The following is a 27,851-nucleotide window of genomic DNA, read 5'->3' on the forward strand; positions in this document are numbered from 1 at the left end:
ACTGGGCTGAAGGTCAGCTTTATATTGTATATTTGCATATTGCATATTTATGCTCACTTATTCATTTACTTCTTGAATATTTCCTAATTCTTTCCCCAGGGGAGCTTGTGCTTTATTTGCAAAGCATGTGATGAACTGCATTGCCGTGCTGAAATAAGACTCTTCTAATCTTGTGGCAGGGAAAGCTATGCTTTATATATTCTGTATTACTAGAAGCACCCTTTCTGGTCTCTTGTTAAAACGGCATTAAAAACAAATACATTTACTTCCATTTTTTCTTCTCAGGAGCTGGCAACCATCGTTATTTCATGGGCTATCTATTCTTTTTACTATTCATGATTTGCTGGATGATTTATGGATGTATCTCTTGTGAGTATTGTTTCCTGAACCATTTTCTTAATGCCTAGTTTAAGTCCTACTGTGCCTGCAACCTGCATGTTCTGTGTACCTTGATTGTTGCCTGGTAGGGTTTTTCTTTTCTTATAAAAATGCTTTTGGAAATGTTCCCCATGCAACAGGCCCTGTATTCCGCAGGCTCATGTTCAGGAACATTTTCTAATGCAATGATATGTATTTTTTAATTCCAGACTGGGGAATCCACTGTCACACTACTTACACAGCAGATGGATTTTGGACATATATTACACAAATAGCCACCTGTTCACCTTGGATGTTCTGGATGTTTTTGAATAGCGTGTTTCACTTCATGTGGGTGGCTGTGCTGCTAATGTGTCAGATGTATCAGGTAGGAGAAAGCACTTAATATGCAAACAAGCAGGGTTGCATTCAACAGTGTTGCTCACTGACAGTAAAGCAGTAAGGCCAGTTGAATAGGGACAAGAGAACTTTAATTTCCCCACCCTTCCCCTTGCACCCAGCCTCCTAAATCTGCTTCAGAGGGATGGGAGATTCTCCAGAGCAGATTTGGGGTTGAGGGAGGGCTGCAGAGGAGATGGGAAATCACTGAAGATTGCTTACCTCCTCATTCTGTTGACAGAACCCTTCTTGAGAATCTGGGGGTTAATTCCATTGCATATGTGAGGATCTGAATGCGTATTGAAGTCCTTGGCTGTTTCTCCAATGCAAAGCATCAAACTTGCAATGCACTTATTTCCCAAGCCTTTGGGTGCTACCAGGTTTGATTGCCAGCAATATGGAACTTGGTTGGGTTTGGTATACAAAAATGTTGAAAAAATAAGTGGCTAGTTTCGGTTTTCATGTATCTTTTATCATAAATGATCATGAGTGACAGAAACACACAGGAGAATAGAAAAGACTTGGCGTCAAGTACATATTGGATGCAGCTGTTCTGCTGGCAAGGAATTTGCACCACTGAAATGCAATTGACTGTTTTTACACAGTCAATAAAGACTTTACCCAGGCAAGTTCAGAACATGCAAAGTCTCACTAAAGAAATTGCTCCAATTATCCATTCGTGTTTGGGGGTGAGGGTTTGCTTAGATAATGAGGGTCAGCAATTAAGACACAAAAAGAAACTATTGTTAACTGGGACTTCCTGGCATGTTTCCTCACTTGCGGAAATGGAGGAGCTAAGATCTTATCTTGGATTATTAAGATGTACTATGATAATCCAAGCACAGCCTATTTGTGTCAGTGTCTCAAAATAATAGGCAAAGTAATACATAATACTAACAATGTTTTGTCAGGTAGGAATAGGAAAATGTTAACATGGACAGAGTCTAATCATATGGTAAACTTTCTCTTTAGCAGGCCCGAAGTTACTGCTTGACTGTTTTTGAAAATAAATCATTGAACCTGTTAACTCACAGTTATTATTAAGTTCATCATGGTTCAGAGCAACCATCAGTATACATCCAGTGTATCAAAGAGGTTTTTTGTGCATTAACACCAAACTCTATTAGCATGCAATACAGAAAAAGTGTTCCATTTAGCTATAACTTGTTTCATCTTTGTACTAAGCTGTCAAAGGTGGTCTTGAAGTTACAGCAGATCAGTTCTGGCTTCAACCTCCACTTTCTGCAGGGATTGCCTATGCTATAGATTTCCCTATAGGTGTTTTAATAGTGCATCTTATTCCAGTGGGCTTTAAGTCACTACCCATCAGCTGATAGGTTCTCACTTCAAGGCCATTTGGATTCACTGCACTATTGAGTTCAACAGGCGGTTTGCTGTGCTGTGGAGTACCCCATGGGAAGCTGCATAGCACAATGTATCCCAGCAGGCCTGCTGATCCCAGTAGACAGTCGATTGGTGGTGATAGTAAGTCTCCCTTGCTAATTAGCATTTGGGAAAGTACTTTAAGGCTCCCTATTGTACATTGGCAGCTGCATCTCTACCTGCCGCACACCTAATGTGTATATGATATCAGATGTGGGCAGATGGATATGGTGGAACCACTTTGTGGACCAAATTGGGACCTGTGCCAGGCCTAATAAGACTTATGGGCTAGAAGCTCCCCATGCCTCCTTTAGTGGGTTTATATACTACATCTTCAAAGATTCTGAATACTTCCCCTCCTCCATTTCTCCCAGATCTCTTGTTTAGGTATTACTACAAATGAAAGGATGAATGCAAGACGATATAAGCACTTTAAAGTTACAACAACATCTATCGAAAGCCCATTTAAGTAAGTACATAGATAAAGAAACCTGGAAATGTGTTTATACAAACATACGGGTGGTATTCACAAGTGAGGGAAAGCTTAAATGGTACATGTGAACGGATTCTGTGTGCTGGGTTGTTTCCCCCCTTCCCTAAAAGGTAGCCACAGAAGATGTGAATCTCTTTCCTCATGTTCCCAGGAAAGCAGCTGAGTTAGGGGTGTGATCTTGATTGGGGAAACGGTTTGAAGGGTATTGAAGTATTTTTTTGTTGTATAGTTACTTGCTCTGGGAATTTTATACAAATTGAAATCTGGACTACAACTTCTTAAACAAATAACTGGAACATGAGCAGAAACACATTTCTTTTTAGCACCCTCAAATTCAAAACAAAACAAAATCCTAAAACTAAAAAGTATACAGTTCATTTTCTCTCTCCTTCATGCATATGCATGCATATGCAAATATTTACCATTTCATATTGTTAACATACTTGGATTCTCTTGGAAGCAATTGCGCCATTAGTACTGACATGCACAAAAAATCCTAGCTACCTAGTAACTTTAAAAATAAACATTATCATGAATGAAAGAGTATTCCTTAGAAAAAAATACTTCAGAGTACACAGACATCTGCTTTCTCTTTCCCTAATTTGGTCCCGTTTTCTCTTCTCTACGATCCCATTAATAATTGACAAAGACTCCTACATTTTTTTCTTTCCCCAAACCTCTTTGTCCCATTCGCCCTGCCTTATTCTTCCTCTTGTGTATCTTTCTTCCTTTGGAATTAAGGGCACCAATAGTATGATCAAACAGCAGCAATCTAATAACATCAAAAAGTAAAAATCTAATCAGCAGTCTGGTTGCACAGGCTGCAGTTTCTAGACTGTCTTCAAAGGTAGCCCTACATATAAGTTTTCCAGTAGTTGTCTAAATGAGGTTACCAAGGAGGAAGCCACTGAAGCCAGATTATCCATATTCAGAGAAGGATAAGGAGTGGGCCATCAGACAAAGCTATAAAGACACTCAAGCCATTGAGACCACTTTTGTCTCTGGCAATAGTAATTGATCCTTGAGAACCCGCAAACCACAGACCTGAACTTTTAGGGCAGAGCTTTCCAAACCATGTGTTGCGACACATTAGTGTGTAGGTGTGCCATGCAAACACACCCTACGCTCCTCCTGGGGGAAATGGATTAGTTTAACCTCCAGTTTGCTAATAAAACTGAATTACTGTGCCACAAAATAATGCATGTCTAAAAAGAGTGTCACCAACATAAAAAGTTTGGAAAGCTGTTTTAGGGGGAACATGACCATATCCAGAGCTGTTGAAAGCAGCATCCAGAGATATAGAATATCTGATGAAATAATGATCATACCCTCACTTGTGGGAGTAGCCAGACTGTGCAACCACCCTTAGATATGTGAATTGTGCTCCATCACAACCATGAATTCACTCAGTTCTAGCCAATTAAACTGGGTATTTGTAATTTCTCACATGTGCTATGTAATCAGTTCTTCCCAAAACCCAGTACACCAGGTCAGAAGTATTATCCCCATTATAAAGGGGGTAGATAAACTGAAGCCAAGAAATCATAGCTTCCCTAAAGCTTCCTATTGAGAGTTTAGAACAGGCATCCCCAAACTTCAGCCCTCCAGATGTTTTGGACTACAATTCCCATCATCCCTGACCACTGGTCCTCTTAGCTAGGGATCATGAGAGTTGTAGGCCAAAACATCTGGAGGGCCGCAGTTTGGGGATGCCTGGTTTAGAACCCTGTGTGGCTTCTTGGTTGATAGCTGACGCTTTTTACTCCTCGGTAGCAGTGAATGTTTCTGGTAAGTATCAACAACCACAGTTCCATAGCTGCCAAGTTTTCCCTTTTCTCATGAGGAAGCCTATTCAGCATAAGGGGAAATCCCTTAAAAAAGGGGATAACTTGGCAGCTATGCAGTTATATGTATTGAGGGGGGGGGAGTCCTCCTTAATGTTAACTAACATCGTTGCACTTGCTGGACTAACTTATATTTATGTAACCGTTTTTGTTTGTATTTTTTAGCCATGGATGCATAAGAAACATTATAGACTTCTTTGAATTCAGATGCTGCGGTCTTATTCGTCCTGTTATTGTGGACTGGACAAGGCAGTATACAATAGAATATGACCAAACATCTGGAAGTGGCTACCAGCTAGTGTAACACCCACCTCCAAACCTGTGAGCATATCGTATCTGAGTGGTGCCTGAAAATTTGTTTCTCTCAAATCCACATCCCTTGAACAGTAGCATGCTATGAATAGAGCTAACAGTGAATCTAATGGTACCTTCTCTACATCAGTTTTATTAACAGATGTAATCAAAGGACAGAATAAACTGCCAATCCTGACAACGAGGAGGAAGATGAGAAAGGGATTTTAACTGTCCTTACCGTGGGAATGATTCACAAAGACATATTCACGCCATTTTATTTCCTTTTAACTGCTTTCACAATGGAGCATGAGATTGTTAAAATACAAACATACTAAAGTCATGCTGTGCTGAACATTAAATATTTATTTCATAATTTGAACAATTTCATTGGAATTAAAGTCAAATCTTACAAAGCAGCCAGACTTTGAGATCAATGTATTATATTTCCTGTAATGGAATTTTTGTACAGATTTGCTATAGTATTATGTGCATTGAAAATGTGCATTCAGTACTCCGAAGAATCATGTGGTCTTATTGGGAATCCACCATAAAGCGTGAAGTTGTTGGAAGCAGGATGCAGGTCACAAAACTGTTACGTAAATGTAATGGCTGTTGGCTGTTAAAGCTGTCTTGTTTCTGATATATTGAATTACTCGTAATAAGCCTTGTGTGAAGATGTATATTTGGGGAGGGTGGGTGAAGTTGCACAAAATTACATCTCTCTTGTCCAGTATAAAGCCCTACTTAGGTGCATGATACGACTTTTGAAAATTAGACCACATAATAATCTGCAAAAACTAAATAAAAACGTATAATATATGCAGTCAGTGAAATGCTGGTACCTAAGTAGTAGGTACAGTTCTGCATGTTGTAGTCTACAGTCATTGGAGCATTGGAAGATGTGTGAAGCCATGTAGGTGGAACCAAAGAGTGAAAGGGCCAACTCTCAGTAATAGGGGGGCAGGGAAGGATATGACTGCAGTTAAATTGAATGTGGCTGCTGGAGAAGTAAAAACTGATTAACTCTTTTGCTTTACATAAAATGATGGAATTCAAGCTAAAGAAAGTTATAATTCCTTTGTAGCAGATTTAAGTGGGGAAAAAGCATTACATGGCTTCTTGAAGAATATGGTAATGGCAAGTGGGAAAACACCCTTAACTTTTGTTTGTCTCAAAGTTACCAGAACCAGATATATTTGAAAGGTAAGGAGTGGTATGGAGTTGCATTCCAGAAGAGTTTTATGTTGTTGAATGTGATGCACTGATTTTATGTTACAGCATTTTTATATATTCCTTGTGAATTATTCACTGCTTCCTTAACTATTGTTTACAGAGAGGCTTGAAAAATCTGTTAAGTTCTCTTTTTAAGTGCTGTAGCAACATAGTGGTTCGAGAATCCTGTGAGGGGGATTTGGGGAGGGGACCTTAATACAGTTGATTGAGACCAGTGTAAAGAATGTTTTATCTGTATATACATAATTTATCAAATAGTTTTCTCTTTGTGAGTGTGTGTGCGCGTGTGTGTGTTAGTATATTTAAAAGCTGCTCATTTCATTTTATCCAACCAAAAATGTAGGAAGATATCTAATGGGCTTGTTAGTAATGATCAATATTGCTGTTCATAGGCACTGTACCCTGCAACTTCACTGCATGTTTGATGCTTGGCAAAACTAGCATTTCCTGTAATATGCAGATTACAGGTATTAAAGCAATCTAGTGGTATTCCCGCCCCTTGCCTTAGTAAGAGGAGCAGTGAAACTGTAAATAGTCGATGTTCAGTATTTTCAAGTAGGCATTTTCCCTCTAGCTGTTTCTTTGATCACCAGGTGTGCATAGTTTGCAAGTACCAGATATCAAGATTTACAGAAGTGCAACATTAGTGTACTTGAATGTTTAATACTGGAAAAATTCAACTTGGTCTTTGACACACTATTTTTTAGGGAAAGAGAATGAAGTTGGGTACAAGAGGCCTGTGCCATTTTGTCAGATACAACTTAGAACTATAATAAGAATATATTATTCTTACAACACTACTTGTAAACTAGTTTCAAGCTGAACATGTTTGAGCAGAGCCATCTATTTCTTATTTTACATTACATGGAGTTGACTCCCTTTTGGAGAAAGTATAGCTCTGCAGAATCTCATTTGATGTTGAAAGCCCTCCGTAATCTATTTGCTAAATATATTTCATAGCTCCAGAAAAATCTGTGTAACATACATCTATATTTCTTTTGCAAGTTACAGTAATGTGCACCATATGGATTCCTTGTACAAATAATTGTGTCCTTGATAGTGAAAATAAATCCTACTTCAGTTGAGCCAAAATACTTGGTGTAAATTTTGCTTAACTGTATGCTGCAAAATTGGCAAAAAGAAAATATAATAGACTTAGAATTGCCCAGACGAAAGTTCTACATCTGAGGCAGCTAGAATAATTCTAGTAGTCTGAAAAAAGGAGGGGTATTTTCTGAAATCTGGCAGATTGGGGGTGGGGAGTATCTATGCAGCATTTTTTCTACCAAGAACTCTGTTATTTATTGCAGCAGACCACATCATTCTAGAGGGCTGCATGAAAGCAATCCAAATATACCAGATATTCATTGATCTATTCAGAACAAGCACATGAAAAATTTGTTTCTGCCCTAGATAAGCTATTTTCTTTTTGCAGGTTTTAAATTTCTCAATGCTCTAAGTTTTTTTTAACAGGTAATATGCATAAGAGCATCATTATTTTTTTAATTTACCTTATTTATAACTGTGCCAAGCATTATTTTACTACTGTCAAAATGTTGATGTATTACATGGTGAACAAAATCTGTAAAATGTTTAATAAAAATAGCACTCCTTACATAAATTAAAATTGTCATTTTTTTGTAAGTTATTAATCAAATAAATACTTGTCTCCTAGATGCTAGCATTTGTCTTTACTTCAGCAAGTGTTTCTTGTTCTCACTGTTCTCCTGCCCAAAACACTTAGGAGATCGGCTCCTTTTCTGCTAATTAGGAGGTTACTCCAAAGAGCCCATTGCTACCTCAGTAAGTAGACTAGCAGAACATTTTTTTCCCAGCATTGGAGTTAAGTCCTTACAGCAAAAATTTGCCAACTTTTCATGTTGGTGACACTTCGTAGACATGTATCATTTCACCACAGTCATTGGGTTTTCCAGCCTCTGGAGGAGCGTGGGGAGCATTCATGCGACACACCTACATGTTGCGAGACACAGTTTGGAAAGCTCTGATCCACAAGTTATTCTTGAACCAACTTTGTACTTTCCCTCCTCCCCCAGCCTTTGAGAGCCAAGCTCATGCAGGAAGGCTTTAATAGCAATTATGCCCTACAGCAGGGGTGGGCTAGTTGAATCAAGAACTGGTCCAGGTCTTGCACTGCACCCACCTGATATCACGTAGAGAAGAGGTGATTCAAAGTTAGAGCCATGTCTCTAATTTTGCACCTTCAGCCTGAACTGAAAGCCGGGGAGGCAAAAGAAGAATTTCTGAAGTGGGTGACAGTGCTGCTTTTTACAATGAAAGAATAGTAACACTTACTGTGGTGCTTAGATCGGGAAGAGCAGATCTCTAGTTTGTCATGTAGATGCAGTTTGGCCAAAATGACTGGTTAAGTATTGAAAATAGCTTTAAGTGTTACTAGTGCATAAGCATTTCTTGCTCTTATTACAGTATTGTATTTTATCATTTTGCTAAAGCTGTATGCCCTAGGCCTAGATTTGTTAATTATATGGTTGTAAGAACACACAGTTAAAGAATAATTAGTACTCTGATTTGGGGATCCTTGTTCAGAATTGTGCTGTGCACACAGTTGACGTTGAAAGGAGATATGAAGTCATTTCTTTGGCAGCCTAACCATTTATTGTTGAGACATGCATACTTTATCCTTGCTTCAGAAATTTCAAAATGACCCACATGTACATAAGCATACCAAGCAAACTCGCATGGTTAACAAAGCAAAATAGCATCTTGGCTTGAAATAAGATGTTCATTATCCCAGTTCATTCTGCAAAAATAGCAAAGCCCATAGTTCATATATACTTAGGTGTCTAAAATCTCTGTAGTGAAGTCTACTATGGAGCAGCGATATAGGAACAAGTTACCAAATGAATAAAATCTGACAAAAATGGTTTTTGTCTACAACACAAGAATAAACTGCTTAACAAGTGAAACCTTACATTTCCCTACGCTTTCTAGTTACTGTCCTGTCTGCTTCTTCCCCTGTCCCCAGAAATTAGTGCCTTGATGAACTGCCTCATCCACAATCTTGAAGATACCCTAGTAATTGGTTGGAAGTGCTGGTCCCTTTGCAGAAGTCTGAATCACAAATGACATTTTTGTTACTGTGTATATTCTAAAATGGCCAATTATGGATAGAGCAGCACTAGTTGTAGGGCTAACTCTACAAGCAATTCAGAACATCAGTATTCAAACAGTAATAACAAGATCTGAGGCTTTCTAGAAGTTACTCCAGACTCTTAATGTTCTCATAACCGCAGTATTTATCATAGACTTGGATCTTATAGTAAACTTGAGTTCATAGAGTTCCCCCTGTGCTCCATCCAACCACTTTCCGTGCAGCTGAAATAGGAATAGCGAAGGAGAGGGGAGGGAACTTCCTTGTGAGTCAAGCCATGTTTTTCCCCTCAAGTCTCTCTTTAGGATACCATTAATTAGAATAGCCAGAGTAGAGATCTAAACATGCAACTGAGCATAATTGGGAAGGTTAATGCCTGAGCAGGGCTACTGCAAATCTACAATGTCAGACTTGGCTATAATGGATTTACATGCTTTTTACTCCCAGTCTTCCCATTATCTGATGAAGTGTTTGTTTAGGCAGCAAGCAACTCATACCATGCTTCAAATGTTGCAGGTAAAGCAATATATAGATGCAGATCTGTAGGCAGTAGAAACAGAACAATTTTCTCCAGGGGGCCTTTCGACACACTAATCTTATAAACACAAAGCTTTTCTGAACCCAGTTGACAGTGCATGTAAAAAGTGTGCTTTTAAGGCTTGAGAAAATGCAATACTTTAAGACAAGCAACGGCATAGGACACTAGTTATCAGTTTCACAGTAATCAGTGGCATTTAAGTTGTAACTATAGAACCATTTCAGTGCAATGGCACTAACGAATCATTGAGCGTGAACCAGAGCACCAGCTCCCTGCCCATAGCCAAATCCTTTGGGGCCAAAGTTCTTCGCATAACAACCTGCAAGGATAAATAGTAGACTATCAGTTCAATTTTAGCAACTGTATTGGTGAAATAATAAAATCAGGTACTCAAGTGAGCAGATTTACAGAACATTTTTTAAATGAGTTTCTATTGTTATCCAAGGCAAAACTATTCCTTTATTATACCTACAGTGGTGCCTCGCTAGATGAATTTAATTCCACAGGTCTTTTCTTATAACGAAAAATTCGTCTAGTGAATCCCATAGGAATGCATTGAAATTTTATTTTATTTTTTGCCCATAGGAACACGTTAATTGAATTTCAATGCATTCCTATGGGAAACCGCGATTCGCTAGACGAATTTTCGTAAAACGCATTCGTCTAGGGAGGCAACCTCCGCTAGAAAAAACCTTTCATTAAGCGGAAATTTCGTTAAGCAGGGCATTCGTTAGCGAGGCACCACTGTATAGAGCTGTCACTTCAGAAAGAAGGAAAGTTTGCTATACAAATCCTTTTGGCTGGTGTAAAATAGTATTCCCTACACCATCCACAGCAATGATTAAAATTACTTCCTTAGTTGAAAACCTGGTACCTTCATTATTATTCCAACTATCACTTAAATTGAGAAAATATTTATCCACTTAAAGAACAGTTGCAGAATAGATTCCTTTGACCAGTTGGTCCCCCCCCTTCCTGGAATCAAACCATACGACTCTTCACCGGAACAAGCCATTTTTATGCCCTTTGCCTTAACCTCTTACCTTTGCAATAGATTTCACCGTCCTTCTCTGTCAGAGTTGTTGATTCAAGACTTTTCCCGCACTTGGCACAGCGAAAGCAGTTTTTGTGCCAAGGCTAGATAGAAAGAGAGCACATTTATTTTAGGCTTCTGTATTGCACCATTAAAAATTACAAGCCTTTATTTTCAAGTAGGCATTACAAAAAAAAGTTGTCTTCTTAGAGTTATCTTATTTTTCATATATGAGCTTGCTCTATTAGTAAAAAGAACTTAACTACAAATATTTAAGAAACTGGATTCAGCTGGCCACTGTCTCAAGACTACGTATCTCTTCCTCCTCAACGAGATCTACTTGCTCACCTCTTGTAAGAGAGCAAGCTACCCCACTCTAACAACTCAAGATTTTATCTACAATTAATGAATCTGAAAAGTGTCAGTGTTGCTTGGCAAGGTATTTGCAACGCTATGCCACCTTACCTTTCCAGCTCCTATTACTTTCTCGGCTGCATACACAGAATCACCACACCTGGAACATTTCTCTGCTCCTCCAAATTTTTGGGCAAACTTTGAAGTATTTGGACTTGTTGTAGGTCGGTGAGAAGGTGCACTAAAATAAAGTAAAGGTGCCCTAGCGTGAATATCCCATTTCAGTGGAATCCATTATTTATTATTATTATTATTATTATTATTATTATTATTATTATTATTATTATTATTATTATATTTGTGTCCTGCCCTTCATTCATAGATCAAAGGGTGGTTCAGAGCATAAAAATACAAAATAAAAACAACAGGGAAAAACCCCACAAACCAATAACCTGGTATAGATGCATACTAGCCCATAGTTATACTTCTATATGCTGGTGCACTGAACTCTCACAATGCTGTTGTAATGATTTCCCCTCAATTTGCACCTGTAATATGAAAGAGGTTTTTAAAGACAGCCATGTTTGCAAATTATCCCTTAGTTTGAATAATGGCTAGGATTACAAATATGCACTGCTAAAAAAATGTACTTATTTAAGAGTGCCTCGCATCAGGATTTTTGCTCTAAAGTTCATTGGAATTTATAAAAAACAACCTTTATCGAAAGCCCACATCAATACAGCCTCGTTTGTGCCTGAAGTTCTGGCTATAATAAAGACTGCCACAGCATTCCCTGTATTCTTTAAAATGCATGCAGCCTTTCTACAGATTTGAGGGTTTTTTTTTGCCTTGTGGCTTGTTTGTCTTTAGAACAAATCCCCTGTCATTTGGGGAGGTGCCCTCACCAGCAAAGTATTCTTATCCATTTAGAGGGCCCTGAAAATCCTACTACAATCAATGAGGTTGTGGTGGACAGCATCGTGGCTTTTCATTTTATAGTGAAGGCGTTCTATAGCTATAAATTCATCTTTGAAGCCTTCATCTGAACAGAAGGAACTGCTCAGCATCCAACATGTTGAGACTGTTCAAATGAAATACCAAGCCTTGCTCATAATTACTACCCCCCCCCATGCTCCTGGCTTACTGAAGCCATAACTGCTTGCTGCTGCACAAGCCAATGTGCACTGGTTTTGATTCAGGAGGAAGCAACTGAAACCGAGTGCATATAGAGAAGAGGAAGTGCGCACAAGCGCAATTCTCATTGTGCCCAAACCATGGTTTGGTGTCACATGTGAATCATTCATTGGTTTGCCCCATCATATATATTAGGCTGGATATTCATGAGATTCTAAAGCAGGCATCCCCAAACTGTGGCCCTCCAGATGTTTTGGCCTACAGCTCCCATGATTCCTAGCTAAGAGGACCAGTGGTCAGGGATGATGGGAATTGTAGTCCAAAACATCTGGAGTGCCGAAGTCTGGGGATGTCTGTTCTAAAGTAACATAACTTTATTTAAGAGGTAGACCCTTAATTATAAAACACTTCCATAATAAACAGCTGAGAAAACTGAATCACTATTACATGCAGAGAGTAAACCAGGGTTGACTCCTTTCCAGAGATGTTCGTTTCCTGGAAAGCTAATAACTAAGGCATAGTTATATAATCAGAGTGAACTCAACCATTCCACCATTTTGCTTAGGGACAATACACAATACAGACATCACAAAAGCATGGCTGCAGGCTGTTTCCTGTAGGGTCACACTGCCAGCAGCAGTTACAAGTAGCTCAAGTAGAATGCAAGTTATACTTACTTGTCATGCTTGATGCCCAGCCTCTCCCCTCTGTCCATATTAAGAGTGCCTGCTCCTTGGCCATAGCCATAGCCTTTTGGACCATACTTCTTTCCATAGCATGATTTGCAGTAGACTTCTTCATCATGGATGGCTACTGTTGTGCTGTCTAAGTTTTTCCGGCAGACCACTGAAAAAGAAAGAAAGAAATAATTTGCTTCTTCAAGAAACTGATGCCTACTTATTAACAGAAAGGAACATCAAGTGCCAGGGGGGGGGGAGTGCCTCTGGTAGTTCTTAAACCTTAGTGGACTACTGGAAAATGAAAAGAGGGGAATGTTTTTGAATTGCTGGATTATATTTTGCTCTATGGAGGGACTTGTCCCTCCTTCCCATTTATAATTGTGACATTTACAGAATGGAAGCTTGATGCAGTTTAATTAACAAGGCTGAAAAAGAAGCCAGGAACTGAGGTCAGCAATTTTCCCTCCTGCTTTTTAAAAACCACACAACATGTTTAATTATGCAACAGTTCCCACTTTTACTTTACAAAGTATCCATATCTAGAGGCACTAAAAAATAATAATTGGTGCACTTTCTACGGGTACTTCATTTGAGAGACTTACTGGGAATACTGACCCACCCAACTTAAATCCATGTCCTGAATTACCATTAGTAACCTATTTCTGCTTTTACAGTTTTTAAGTTGCTTGTTCTGTTTCCTGGGAATGAGGCCAGAATTTCTCTGTTAATGAGAAAATATGGGTAGTTCTATATGAGCACTCAGCGCAATGGAGTCCATGTGCTCTCCACCATTCACATTCAAGAAGTTTACTTCAGGGCAACATGCTTTAGTTAACACCACTTCAAAATTGAGTATTGTTTTTGCATATCACCAGAAACAGGCAGTTCAGAACTCACCTAGTAAGAAATTTATATATATATATATATATATTAGATAGATAGATAGATCTATAAGAGTGCAAGAGCTTTTGCATTTAATGGTCTGTACCATGGGGTCACGAAGAGTCGGACAAGACTAAATGACTAAACAACAACATCAGAACATAATGTGACATAACAATAGGTGCACAAATGCAGTCAAGATCACAGCGTAGAGGATTGACACCAGCACCAGCCATTCCTCACACCCAATGAAAATACCCACCTTTTAACTGGCATTGTAAAAGTTACAAAGATAGAAATGCATTTCTGCTCACATCTAGTCTGTCTGCCCATCGCTATTCCACATCAAATGTGAGTCAAGCTGCATTACAGAAGTAGATTCTATTGTGTGTGTTTTTGCTTCCTTTTGAAGCAGAGCAGTGCCACACTTTGGGTTTTGACTCCTGTAGTTGAATTCTGTAGTGTACAATGTGTTCTATGATAATCTCACAAGACACTGTTTAGTTTCATGAAAAGAGTTGTCAGGAAAAGTCACGCCTTCTAACTAGGAGGGCTCTCGCCTTTAATCCCAGATTTGTAGAGGCCGAATGAGATAACCAATTCCTTCACAGCTGAGTTCTTTATGCATCCTCAGAAACTTATTCCTTCATATTTTCCATGTCTAAGCCTAAACAGGAAGAAGCAACCCTGAACCTAAACTGCAAATAATTTGAGCTTATTCTGTTACCTTCCCAGCCTTGCTGCTTAGCTCATTGACTTTCTTGCTACCATGAGGTTTGACAGCTGTTATCAACTGCCCTGCTTTTCCTGAAGTGCAGCTACTGAAAATTCCAGGCCCTGCCTCCCCCACCCAAATTGCTTGTTGCTCTTACTAATTTCATGACATGAGCTTGGGTAAACTACAATCCACGTTTAATGTCACAACAGTATTGCCTCTTCTTTGTGGCAGCTGCATCACAAAGCAGTTATTTGATGCAATCCTTTGCTTAGTATCTAATGAACAAGCTTTTTAATACAAAAATGCAATTCTTCAATAAGCTGTTGGCCTGAAACATAATCGCGTAGACTCTGCTCATTTAAGACAATCAACAGCCTCCCGTGCCAAAGCCCAACAGAATTTTGGCTCCACTGTGCTGAAATAGAAAATCAACCAGATCATTCAATTAACTTATTTGGTATGGATGAGGAAGAGAGCCAACTAATGAATTCTCACAAAATGATCTTTGAAATGTAAACTGCTGGAGCAGCTTACAGTGTGAAACAGGCATTTTTATGGATTAAACTTGGTATTTTGTTAACATGCTTAATCTTAGAATATAAATTCAGCTCAGAGCCAACTGAAATGGTGGCTTTGACTTGAAGTGAGCTACGTGTGGCCCTCCAGATGTTCTGAGGCTACAACTCGATTGGCCGTGCTTGCTGAGGCCAATAGAAGTTGCAGCCCCAACACATCTGGAGGACCATAACCTGCCGACCACTGACCACTTTCATTTGCAAAGATGGTGATAAAGCTCCGTCTTGAATCCCACTAATTCTAGTCCTTTTAATACTCTCAGTACTAGACAGAATTGGTCCACTTCTCTTGCAAAGAACAGCTAGATCAGCTTCTTATTGTTCATGTGCTCAGTTATATGAGACATGCAAGTAGGTCCACTTCCTGTGGTGGTTTGAAAGTGCTCTCCTGACAAAGGCTACTGCATTCCTCTGCTGAAGATACAGTCCTCTCGAGTCATCCTGGGAAGAAAGGAACTCAAGGTTGCTCAAGGCAGCATAGATAGTGCTTGGTATTTTACACTCTTTGCTCCTTGAAGCCATAAGATGTCTGTCTTTGGCAGCGTTTCTCAACCGCTGTTCCGCGGCACACTAGTGTGCCGCGAGACGCTGGCTGGTGTGCCGCGACGTGCGGCGACGAGAAGGGCGATTTTGCAGCTGCAAACTCCACCTCCCTGGGCGTCCTATTTCTTTGCCCCTTCTAGTTTCCACAGACCAATCAGCTTTCATTATTTCCATTTTCCCTATGCCTCACGTGACAGGATCATCCCAGAATCCTTTAGCCAAGATGGCAGCCCCCAGCAGCTAATAGTGCCGCACGTGTGTCTCAAGTAGCTACTTTTAAAATATTCAATCTCCATCATTCAAAAGGTAGTTTGTTGCTAATTCACGGAGGCATGAAGACCAAATCGTCCTCTCACAAGTCCGAGAACACACACAGGGTAAGATACGGGACGGCGGGGTCGGGTGGGGTGGATCAGAAACCCGGATCTTTTAAGAACTCGGCAGCGCTGACCCGCCGGAAAGCAATATTTGGCAAGTGTTTCTTACAGTCATAATTATAATATAGGGCGGCACAGAGTTAATTTTTTAAAACTTTTTTAATGGTGGTGTGCCTCGTGATTTTTTTCATGGAACAAGTGTGCCGTGGCCCAAAAAAGGTTGAGAAACACTGGTCTTTGGAGCTGAATAGCAAAACCCATGGTCCTGCTACTCACGACTTGCATTGCCCATTCACTGTTTCAACTGAAAAGAGTACTTACTACAAAGAAAGCAGCATTTGTGGAAGCTTTTCCCATCACATTGAACTTCTTCTGCATGGTACACTGTTCTGCCACAGGCCCCGCACTTGTTGCCACCTCCCCAGTTTGGCATTTTGAGTCTGCAAAAGAGACGCTAGCAATTAGCAACAAGGTAGAGGTTTTGTTTCCACAGCAGGAGCTTTGCTAAGATTTGTAGAAAATAACAAAAACTTTTCTAGAACGATCTTAATTTTTCCCTCCAACTTCCACTCCATCAGTTTTTGTTTTAAGTTTTATTAAGGATTTTTGTGTGTGTTACAAAACAAATGAACATAGGAGGGTATGTCTATCATCTCCAATTTCAATTCCTAAGAGTCTTTTTCACATTTAGTAAGAGACACTTTTGTCATAGACATCTTGCTGCTGGGGGTAAGGCGAGACAGAGAGAGATGGGGGAGAGATTTGGGAGTTACAGCCTGGAGTAACTGCAGGCTGAGGTAAGTTTTCATACATTTCTCAAATAGCAAAGCCTTCATATTAGGTTTAAGGGAACAAATCATTTGTCATGCATAGATTTCTCACAACATCGTAAGAGCATTCCATAGATATTCCCTGTAAGAGAATGATTACAGCAATGTGATGAAAGCAGGGTTGGGAGTATCCACTGGAGTGCAGCAATTCTTCCAGACAACTCCATCATGCTCAGAAAGCAGGGGAGTAACCTCACCCTCATTCACACAACTGGAACCAGAAACAGTATGCCCCAGTGCATGTTCTCTCTCACTCACACACATCTATTTTCCACTCAGCAGAGGAAGTGAACATGTGCAGCACGCCATACCCCACTGGAGGGGTGCAAGGGACAATAGCAAATGGCCCATTCTCCTAAATGCCTCTGGTGCAGTCTTCCTAATCCAACATCAGTAAACTCTCCACAGCTCCCTCTTCCACTGAAGAGAGAAGGATGCAAGCTGGAACCATGAGCAGATCCTGAAGGCTCAAAAGAAAATATATTTGGAGGTGGAAAGGAGCAAGGAACGTTATTAAGCTCTACTGACCAAGGACACAAGATTACAGTGGTACCTCTACTTACGAATAACTCTACTTACGAATGTTTCTACTTATGAATGGAGCTTCGTCCGCCATATTGGATGGGTTTAGATAGGATTTTTTCTACTTACGAATTTTTAGATAGGGTTGCTTCTACTTACGAATTTTTTCTCCCAATGCATTCCTATGGGATTCGACTTACAATTTTTTCCGACTTACAAATGTGCATTCGGAACGCATTAAATTCGTAAGTAGAGGTACCACTGTAGTTTTGAGAGAAATGCCTCAAAAACACAAAGCCAGTTTCTATCCTCCAGTGGGGGTTAGCACACAGCAAGAAAGTGTATAAAGGTAAACAAACATTTTAAAATATTGTAATCTTCCTGGGGTGGGTATTTGCTTAGAAAGGTGTATCTAAACTTTTAATATTGGTAAATGGAACATCTCTATGTGGCGAAAAGGTGACCTTTGTTTTCCATTTTAACACACAGCCCAAGAACAAACAAGGAAAAACTTAAAAGGTGCTTTAAAAAATCTTTTAATATGCCTGTTGAAACACAGCTTCTGCTTGCTTAGCAGGGGCGATGTGGGGCAGAGAGAACATATGTCCCGCTGAACATTTGTCTAGTGGGTGAGAGAGACAACTAGAAGAGAGCTAAGTCAAGTGAAGTCCACATTGGAAGCAGTAATTGCGCCCAAGATATCTTGGCCTCAAATGATTGATACGCAATGAAGCTAAACTCCATCTGAGCCACTGATAAGGTAATCTTGTTTGCCCGTCTTCCATGGGCCATTAATTTTTGAATGGATTTTTTTTCGATTTCACTCTACCGTACTACAGTCATACCTTGGTTGTCGAACAGAATCTGTTCCAGAAGTCCATTCAACTTCCAAAAATGTTCGACAACCAAGGCACGGCTTCCGATTGGCTGCAGGAGCTTCCTGCACTCAATTGGGAGCCGCGGAAGCAGAGTTGGATGTTCGGATTCCAAAGAACGTTCTCAAACCAGAACACTCACTTCCGGGTTTGCGGCATTCGGGAGCCAAAACGTTTGAGTTGCAAGGCGTTCGGGATCCAAGGTATGACTGTGCTAGATTTTGAAGCCAATTGTGAGGTCTGTTATAATCTCATTTTTCCTCTACTATATTAGGAATCTTATTTTATTTAATCATGTTAAGGACACCATTGTGTCCTTCACAACTTTAACAACTAACTGGTTAAAATTGTCTTCTCTCAAATTAACCTCTTGCTTAGTAAAGCTCCAAGGGCACAGCATTCCAGTCACCAGAAAATAATGATACCTATCCACACATCCTTATCTAACAGCTCTTTTTTCGCGCTGGAGCATCATTCCCTCCTCGCCCCCAGAATCCGGGTAACCGAAAAGTCCCTTCGTGGTTGCCATCTGTTCTAAGCAAAAATCTGCTCTTATTCCCTTATGGGGTACACAAGAGCAATATTGGGTTCTCCATCGGTCGGAGAATATATAACAGAGGCCAACCAGAGAAGTTTGAGAAGCAAAGCCTTTATTTGCTGTTGCAACAGGGTCCTTCCCCTCACGCAGGAGAACAAGGAAGGAACCCAGAACAAAAGAGAACCTCCACTTTTATCAGTTTCCCCATCACCAAGAAACGCCCCCAATACATCATTCCTACATCACAGCTATGTAATCAATACCTCACAAAAAAGGAGGGTTCAAGGTAGAAATCTGAGCACTTTTGACACCTCTCCTAGTCCTCCTATCACCCCTCCCAGGTGTGAATTCCTAAACACAAAGAGAAATTAACATTTTCATAAGAGTTGATCACTATCTTTTGTTCAGAGGAGTCTTCCATTGTGAATGAGATACCATTGACAGGGAATTATGGCTCCCAAGTTGCTAGTCATGTGGAAATGTGTGCATGTGCTGATCCTTAAGCCTTCCTTAAGGCAGGGTTGAGTCCAAGCGGGAGGGGTGCGGGTCTCTGGAGTGGAGCAGAGGCGAAGAAGGTGGTGTTGCGAGGGATTCTGGGTAACTGCAGCTGTCAGGTTCGGTCACCCCTCTCTGTTCATTAGTAATGGTGTCCTGCAACCCCCCCCCAATATTATTTTATAACACACCCATCCACAAAGTAGCCCTTTGGACAAACCAGACAACGTAAGACAGAAGTTCACAGATGAAAGAGTAACTGCAACCACTTCCGTTGACGCTGATGCTTCAAGAACACATATTGTGTAGCTGAAATACTGGAGCTGCCGCCTTGCAGACAAGGCTGCTCTGATACACAGTTCTCTCTCTCTCTCTTTCTCTCTCTCTCTCTCTGTGTGTGTGTGTGTGTGTGTGTGTGTGTGTGTGTGTTTTGGGTCGGGTCACATTGTGAACCTGGCCCAACTCCTAATGATTTTGGATAAACAGCGAAAACAACAGCAGCCAACTCCTTTAAGTGTACAAATGAAAGAATCTTTCTATAAATCATTGCTGTTCTATTAGCTTTTTCAGATAGCTTGAACCCAAGTTCAGCTTAGTCGTTATGGAGAGAGTGACCCAGAAAATCTTACAAAGCAGAGCTGCACAGCTCAGTGACCATTGTCTAGAGTAAACCATTATTGGAATGTAGGAAAAGAAGATTAATGATTAATCCAGATCAGGACATTTTAGTGCATTCCCTACCCAGCAATTACAAGTCTTCTTCTGCATGACCCTAGTAGCTCCATTTTAGGTAGCAACATTAATATTAACACATCCCTTTAAGAGTCCTCAAGAGTTTAATACTGCTTTTCCAGTTTTTGGCATTATATAGTGGTCAAGATGAGGTTGAAATGGTTACTTGTGACATATACTGTTATTTTGTCTTTCTTGGCACCACTGGAATCTAAAATGTCGGGATTCCATTACATTTATCCAAGGGTTTGGCTGCACTACCATGTAGCAGCTGATATCAATCATAGCAAACAGGACACTAAGACGGATATAAGCTGCATTCCTTTCTCCAGAACCTTGCAGTACAAGATTCCTTCCCACTTTATAGCATCTCCTAAAGAGAAAACCCACTAGGAACTTTATTTTAAATGGGGTTCTGTTGTTCCTTTGTTGGCAACCAACTTTAATGTGTATGTATAAGTTCATTTCCTTCCACTTTAAAGACCACATACTCCAAGGAATTCACCTTGGCACTGGTAACCTCAAGACTGGATTATTGCTATGTGCTCTACGTGGGGCTTCACTTGCACTAAACCTGGCAGCTGCAGCTGGTGCAGAATGAAGCAGCTAGACTGGGGTACCCCATCAACACCACAGATCCTCTGCTGAAGAAGCTGCACTAGCTGCCAAAATGCTACCAGGCACAATTCAAGGTCTTGTTTTTAATATTTAGTGTCCTAAACTTGAGATGAGAATATCTAAGGCATCGTCTTGCCCAGCAACTGTGCTCCTCAAATAGGATCCTGCTGAGAATACCATACGTCTGACACAGAGGTTCAATTAGTCTGCACTGGGCTTTTAGCCCCAACTCCCTAGATTCATTTTTCAGCCACAATCAGACAGGCACATAGCATTATGATAAAAAAATTCCTTCAGTAGCACCTTAAAGACCAACTAAGTTTATATTTTGGTATGAGCTTTCGTGTGCATGCACACTTCTTCAGATACCGTGCATGCACACAAAAGCTCATACCAAAATATAAACTTAGTTGGTCTTTAAGGTGCTACTGAAGGAATTTTTTTATTTTGCTTCGACTCAGACCAACACGGCTACCTACCTGTAGCATTATGATATTTAGGCACCTACTTTTTTGTTTAGGAAAGCTTTCCTTGAGGTGTCACCCAGTTATTTATGAAAGACCAATTCTCCATTTTCATGAAATGTTGTTGCTATTTTTAAGAGTTTGTTGAATTGGTTTTATTGTGCTTCTGCATTTTATTCTGTATTTTACCCTGTACGTTGCTTCAATGGTTTTATGCCATAAAGTGGTCAACAAATGTGTACAATAATAGTTATAGTAATGGACCCAGAAATAGCAAAGAAATGGTAACTGGCGGGTCTGGCTATTTCTCTTTCCCATAAAAACGATTCTCTATGAGTAGGCTGGCCCTGCTTTTGGTACTCATTCCACAAACAGAACAAGTCATCAGAACAAGATTGCACTGGGAAACTTTTGCATTTATATTTGCATGCCATATAAGCACATGTGGCAAGTGTAGCATCATTTTATTCACTGACACAGCTTCTCAGAACTGCACAACCACTATACATTATTTCTGCACTACTGTAAATACTAATTTTGGTACAGAAGAGGAAATAATGGCGTTGAACCAATTTTATCAACAGGTGTCAGGCGAGTTGACTTCTAATACGCAGCTGCCTATTTAAACAATGGCAATTGAATTGGAAGATGTATATTTCCCCCCCCCTAAATATCTTAATGGAGGGCACTTGATCAACATCCATTATTAACACCAATATCTATACTTGGGCTTTACACTCAAGATGAATGTGTTTAATATACGTCCAGATTTGGTTTACTATAGTAATTGTTTCTGCTTCTGATTCAGTTATTAATTTGTTTCTCTAATGTGCCCTCAGCTAGTAATGGCATGCCCATAACGTATTTAAGAACACTGCAGGAAACCTTTGTATGATGTGGAACCAATTGTGCTCTGCAGCATGGAGTTCTAAGCTACCATTCTTCAAATCCTTTCCCTAACAATACAGTGCATTGATACACCTGTCAAGCAGTATTCACTAATGCCACCTACCTCGATGCCTAGCAGTCTCCCTGCCTGAACTGCCAGAACTGGTCTCAGAGGCCATGTTGAGGACTCCCAGACTGCTAGTTGTGGAGAACTTCAACATCCATGCCAAGATGACTGGCTCTGGGGTGGCTGCCATGATGACCGTGGGGTCATCATGACCCAACATGGTATTGGCCACTGCATGTAGCAGGTAACACTCCGGACCTTGTTTTCTCTGCTGGGCAGGAAGAGGGTGCTATTGATATCACAATCCCTTGTCATGGTCACATCACCTCCTGTTGAGATTTAGGCTTCCAGTACCTTTTCCCTTTTGCATAGGCCTAATAGGATCCCAGTGCAATCCTAATAGGGACCCAGGTGGCTCTGTGGGTTAAACCACTGAGCCTAGGGCTTGCTGATCAGAAGGTCGGCGGTTCGAATCCCTGTGACGGGGTGAGCTCCCGTTGCTTGGTCCCAGCTCCTGCCAACCTAGCAGTTCGAAAGCACGTCAAAATGCAAGTAGATAAATAGGAACCGCTACAGCGGGAAGGTAAACGGCGTTTCCGTGTGCTGCTCTGGTTTGCCAGAAGCGGCTTAGTCATGCTGGCCACATGACCTGGAAGCTGTACGCCGGCTCCCTCGGCCAATAATGCGAGATGAGCGCGTAACCCCAGAGTCGGTCACGACTGGACCTAATGGTCAGGGGTCCCTTTACCTTTACCTTTAATAGGATGGTCCACCCTTCAGAGGCTGATAGATCCAATGGGTTTCCAGACAGCTCTGGGGAATTTTTTGGCTGCTATGATTTGCACTCCTGTCAAAGTGCTGGCTGATCTCTGGTACCTTCTAATGGCTTGGGCTGTTGACATGATCACTCCTGAGCAACCTCTCCTGCTTTGTAGAGCCCTTTTGGCTCCTTGGTATACTCCATACCTTCAGGCAATGAGACAAGTTGGAAGACAGCTTGAACACAAATGGAGGAAAACTCCAGTTGAATGCAATCTAACACTGGTGTGGACTCACCATCAAACCTTCTCTAGTTGCAGTGAAAGCAGCAAACTATGCCATCCACCAGACCTTTTCCAGATAGTGTGGGGCCTTTTACGGTCTGGTCCGAAGGAGGTGGTAGAACAGATGGTAGCTTGCTGTCACTTGTTTGCAAAGCATTTTAAGGATAAAATCACCTTGGACCTTGACTCCAATGTTACAACAGGTGAATTTGAAGAGGTGTCCAGAACACTGTCTAGTTTGGTTATGTTGACTAAGTTTCAGTAAGGATGGATAAGGTGTTTGGGATCAGTCAGCCTCTTGGCTGTTTAAAACTAGTAGGGAGGAGACAGGTGACTAGGCCAGGGAGATTATTAATGCTTCTTGGTGAGACAGGGGGTCCTTGCCTGCTTGAAGGAGTGGTAAAAGCAGTCCTCAAAAAACCCTCCCCCAGTTTGGAAAATCTAATTACTAGCCAATTGCTAATCTCCCCTTCTTGTAACAGTTCCCCATTTGTGGAATGCTCTCCCCAGGGAGGCTTGCCTGGTACCTTAGCTATGTATTTTTAGGTGCCAGGCAAAAGAATTCCTCTTCTCTCCGGTCTTTGGCTAATTAAGCAACCTATGGCTTTTTAAACTGGGAGGGTATTATTTCTGTTTGTCAGTATGTTTTATATTTTTGTGTTTTCATATTGTAAACCACCCTATGATCCTCGGATGAGGGTTGGTACAGAAAGTTAACTAAATAATAAATAATAATGCAGGTCTACAAGAAGAAGGCACTCACGAACCACTTGCAGGAGAGACTTCGGAAACCATCAAGCAGTCCATCTCAGAACACAACTTGCTCCATTTGAAAAATCTCTCTCTTCAGAAGAGATCTATTGTGGATTACAACTCTAGAACTATTCTGAAATTCCTGGCAAGCAGAAAGTGTCTGCTAGTGGGAACAAGAAGCCAGCTTTGGCAAAGAGTTCAGTAGGAGATCTTTAGCAAATTGGCATTTCTCAGGGCTAAACTAGATGCAACCTTACTTGAACTGCAATTAAAATGCATATTTAACAGAAAGATAAGCAGCAGCTGCAAAATCAGGACCAAAATTACAGGATGCAATTTTTTTTTAAAAAAAAAAAACACCTCTCCTTACGCTGTCGTTCTGAGGAATACCTCCCTGTCCTCATGAAGCTACTGTCCCCTGTCCCCGTCCCGCCAAGGAGGAAACTTCCATTGCTAATTTCAGAAGGGGGGGACCAGCATAGCTAGTGGTCATTGAGAGCTTTATTCTCAATGAATTTGTCTTATGTATTTACAATTTCAATGCCAGTTCTCCCAGCTTGGAGGGATGTACTATTTGCTGTGCAAGAAAAGAATGACCCTAACTCCTTACAGATTCTAGATCTCAGTAATTCTAGTAGTCCCCACACATTTGATTCTGTTTGTCCAAACAATGTTGTGGTGCTACTATGTCTGTGTTTTTGTTATTTTAATTTGTGGCATATAATTTTGCATCGTAAACTGCCTTCCTTGAGTGTGACAGAAGGAAAGGTAAAAATGCTTTTAAAAAATGTAAATATATTAATTGTTAAACTTAAAAGTGTAATCCAACAGCAGTCACAGAGAAGGCAATCTAGGATGGAAAATATTCTACACTGTTCTACAGGATAGTATCCAGGCTGTTAAACAAGTTTGAAGAATCAGGCATTACAGATCCAAGGAATTATGCAACTACCTTCAAGGGCCAATGGGATTCAGTTTTCCATTTCCATCCTCCTGACTCTTGCAGTTCATGACAGAACCTGTTCTAGGGGTTGAAGAAATAAAAATCTGTTGCAAAAATGGGGAGTTCCCCCCCCCTAGAAGTAATTAAGCAATTATGGGGTTATAAACCCAAAAGCCATAACTCTTGCATCTATTGTTATCTGTTACAATATTTTGTACCACCGCTTTTCAGTCAAAAAGCAATTCGGAGCTGCTTACAACAATTTCAAACAAAACCCAAAGAAAATGGTTTAAAAGTGTGGAAGAAGGGGTAGTGAATGAAGTTTACCAAATCCTTGCAGCGAGGGAGACAGTTATGCATTTTGCCTCTCATAAGGGCTTCTTGAAAAGCAGAATACTGTATACTGGCCAAGATTACTACTACAATGGCATATAGCCAATAAACATTTATACTTTCTAAATTCTATATATCCAGACACTGGAATAAAAAGTCTCCAGAGTCACCTACTTTAAATGGATTTTGCAGCAATTCTGTTCCACTTCTTATGTCAAAAGCCATACACTCATTTTTAGAAGACTAAAAACCTGCCACTAGCATATCTTCAACCTGGCAGTAGCTAATTTTAGGGTCAAGACAATTAGCAAGCAGGTGACTTGAACTTGCTATCAGGGCATGTGACTTGCAACTAAATCCCATTACCTACAGCATTTAGCTTTGCACTAAGGGGCTTATGACATGTAGCTGGTCTTTTCCTAATTAATCCATGCCTATTAAAAGAGCCATTTCACAAACTTGGAAAAACAAACTGCTGTTCAACAAGATCTATAAATGAAGCAGAATACCTACAGCGTAACATGGATATTTACCAAGCAGTAGTTTCTTCCATTATAGATTAGTATGCAGGGCCAACCTGGATAAGCTTTTAAGATTTGCTTTATTAACAGGATAGCAGCCAACTATCCATAGGTATGTCCCCAAGAAACTCTACTACCCAATGCACATCAAAGGGAAACCATTTCCAGACAAACTGCTCGCTCACATCACATCACATCATTTAGAAACAATAAGTGCGCTGAGTAGCGTTCCTGCTTTCTCACCAATAAGCCACTTAGCGGCAGTTACTTTACAAATGAGCACAGGGAGCTGGGAAACAGAGCAGTTTCCAGGCAAGAGTTAAAAAGATTCCTTTAACCTCATTATCTCACCCCACCCGAAGTTCCCAGTGAAACTTTCCCAAAAGGTGCTCAGGAGCAGAAGAAAAGGCTGCCATAAAAAGGATTTTAATTCAGAAACGTTCACCTTTCCAGATACACTGGGCCCTGCTGGGCACTATATGAAAAGCTTTGAGAGAAGCACAGCTTTACAGCTGGGTTAACACCCGGCTTCAATGAACTGCGACGGCTGTGCAAAGTGGAGAGAAGCGGCAGGAGAAGGGAGAAGATAAAATTGCCTCTGACTAGGCACTAGGGTTATGACCCGTCCATTCTAAGAGAGACCACGAAAACACGGGAATACACTGAACCCGACTCGCTTCTCGGAGCATGTGCAGAGATTTATACTCCTCTTCTTCCCTCCGCAGAAGAGCAGCAGCAGGAGCATCCACACGCGCGGAGCAACAGAGCCGGGCGTCCCAGCTCCAGGGGTCGTGGATATCATGCCCACCGTCAGGAGGCGCCAGCCCAGCGTGCCCCCCCCCTTAAAACCTAGGAAAGCGAAGCGCCCAGGCTGTGCAGAAAGGCGAGACTGTGGAGGACGAACACAGAAGGGGAACAAAATCAAGCGAGTCTTACCTGGGCGCGCGGCCACCAGCTGCTTCAGAAACTCTTTCTCCCAGGGCTCCCCACCAACTCCGCCACAAGTGCGACAGAAGAAGACAGCCGGGTTTCCCTTGCAGCTGTTTATAGCGTCCCACAAGGGGGCGGTGCTGCGACGGAGCGTAGCCAGGCAAGCCCCTTCCCTTCGGGCCGCCCTTTCTCTTTCCGCCCTGCGCGCCCTCGCCTTCCCTCGCTCGCTCCCGTTTCGCGTTCTGACGGCCCTCAACTGTTCACACGTTCCAGCGGCGGAGCTGCAGACACCGTCCGCGGTCCGCCCATTAGAAATAGGCCTTTGATGTTTTCCCCCTTTTACAGTACAGACTTGAGGGGGGAGGGCTGAGGAAGCTCGACATGCATTGCTTTCCAAAGCAGAGCCTTTCCTGAAGATCCAGACTTCTCTATATTATAAAAGTCCCAATGAAATAAATAAAGTATTGTGTGTCTAGTAGTCGGAATTTGTGGTGGGGGTGTTTTTGCTGCTGCTGGACAAGGGAAATTACACTCTCTTCTCCATTTGAGTGTTGCCTGCCGGCTGGAAATAAAGATTTGAATTGGTGGCTCAACTTGGAATGTCTTTTTTCTTTGTTATGGCTTACAGCTTAAAAAGTAAAATCCTTAATACAGACAGAAATGTTCTTCCTTCATTTGACATCTGTCAAGTGTCTCTAAATTATGGAGGTACCTTTCTCCTCAAATACCAGAAGACGAGTCAAACGTGTTTCTTGGGGACAAGCAAGTGAAAGCAGGAGAAATAGATTGCCTTCTGAGCCCTGCTTGTTGCCTTCCTGAAGGGACCTGGTTGGCCGTTGTGGCAAGCACCGTACTGGACTACAGTATTGTCCTTATTATTGTATATTTACAATATTTGTACGCTGCCTTAAAACATAACGCTCTCTGAGCGACTATAACTTCCCTCACCCGCTGCCAGCTTGACCACAGTTCAAAATCTGGGTGGCACCAGGTTGGAAAAGGTTTCTTTAGAGTCTGGCACCCAAGATTTGGGAGACAGAGAAAAAACCTTAGCCTACACACCGGAGAGCTGCTGTGGACTGAAGCATATCTTCCGGGGCAAGGTGGACCAATAACTGGATACACCAGAAGTGCTGGGCTTTACAAACCCTGTGCTTGGGAAATGCCAAGCACAGCGCTTCCAAAGCACTGCTGGTGTTTGAGAATGCAGCACCAAGCACAGTGCTTTCCAAAGTGCCCAACAATCAGCACTTAGGGTCTGCAAAGACCCTTTCAACCAAGCCAGGCCCTTACCTGCCCCTCCCACTTGATAGCATATGATGTCAGGTTTAG

General features: G+C 41.2%; 2 protein-coding genes across 3 annotated transcripts in view; one reads left to right on the forward strand and one right to left on the reverse strand.

Annotated features, from left to right (window-relative positions):
* Window positions 1-7,677, forward strand: part of ZDHHC17 (zDHHC palmitoyltransferase 17) — a 48,244-nt gene extending 40,567 nt beyond the window's left edge. The window contains exons 14-17 of the mRNA XM_035126738.3: window positions 286-369; window positions 588-745; window positions 2,514-2,608; window positions 4,642-7,677. Of these exons, the coding sequence (XP_034982629.3) occupies window positions 286-369; window positions 588-745; window positions 2,514-2,608; window positions 4,642-4,780 (476 nt within the window). The 3' untranslated portion in view covers window positions 4,781-7,677. The remainder of the gene's footprint in view (window positions 1-285; window positions 370-587; window positions 746-2,513; window positions 2,609-4,641) is intronic.
* A 937-nt stretch (window positions 7,678-8,614) lies between these two features.
* Window positions 8,615-26,595, reverse strand: CSRP2 (cysteine and glycine rich protein 2). Of its 2 annotated transcripts, none has more exons than XM_035126739.3 (6): window positions 26,526-26,595; window positions 16,289-16,407; window positions 12,870-13,038; window positions 11,170-11,299; window positions 10,715-10,808; window positions 8,615-9,990 (listed from the first exon to the last, which is right to left on the reverse strand). In XM_035126739.3, the coding sequence occupies exons 2-6, from the start codon at window positions 16,398-16,400 to the stop codon at window positions 9,914-9,916; spliced, it is 582 nt and encodes a 193-aa protein (XP_034982630.3). In that variant the 5' UTR covers window positions 16,401-16,407; window positions 26,526-26,595; the 3' UTR covers window positions 8,615-9,913. The 2 variants fall into 2 exon arrangements, with proteins under 2 accessions (XP_034982630.3, XP_088532997.1); XM_088676871.1 differs by lacking the exon at window positions 26,526-26,595 and adding an exon at window positions 24,745-24,811.
* Window positions 26,596-27,851: the final 1,256 nt, after the last annotated feature.

Source organism: Zootoca vivipara, chromosome 9 (genome assembly GCF_965207765.1).
Source record: "Zootoca vivipara chromosome 9, rZooViv2.hap1.1, whole genome shotgun sequence".
NCBI classification, from domain to species: Eukaryota; Metazoa; Chordata; class Lepidosauria; order Squamata; family Lacertidae; genus Zootoca; species Zootoca vivipara.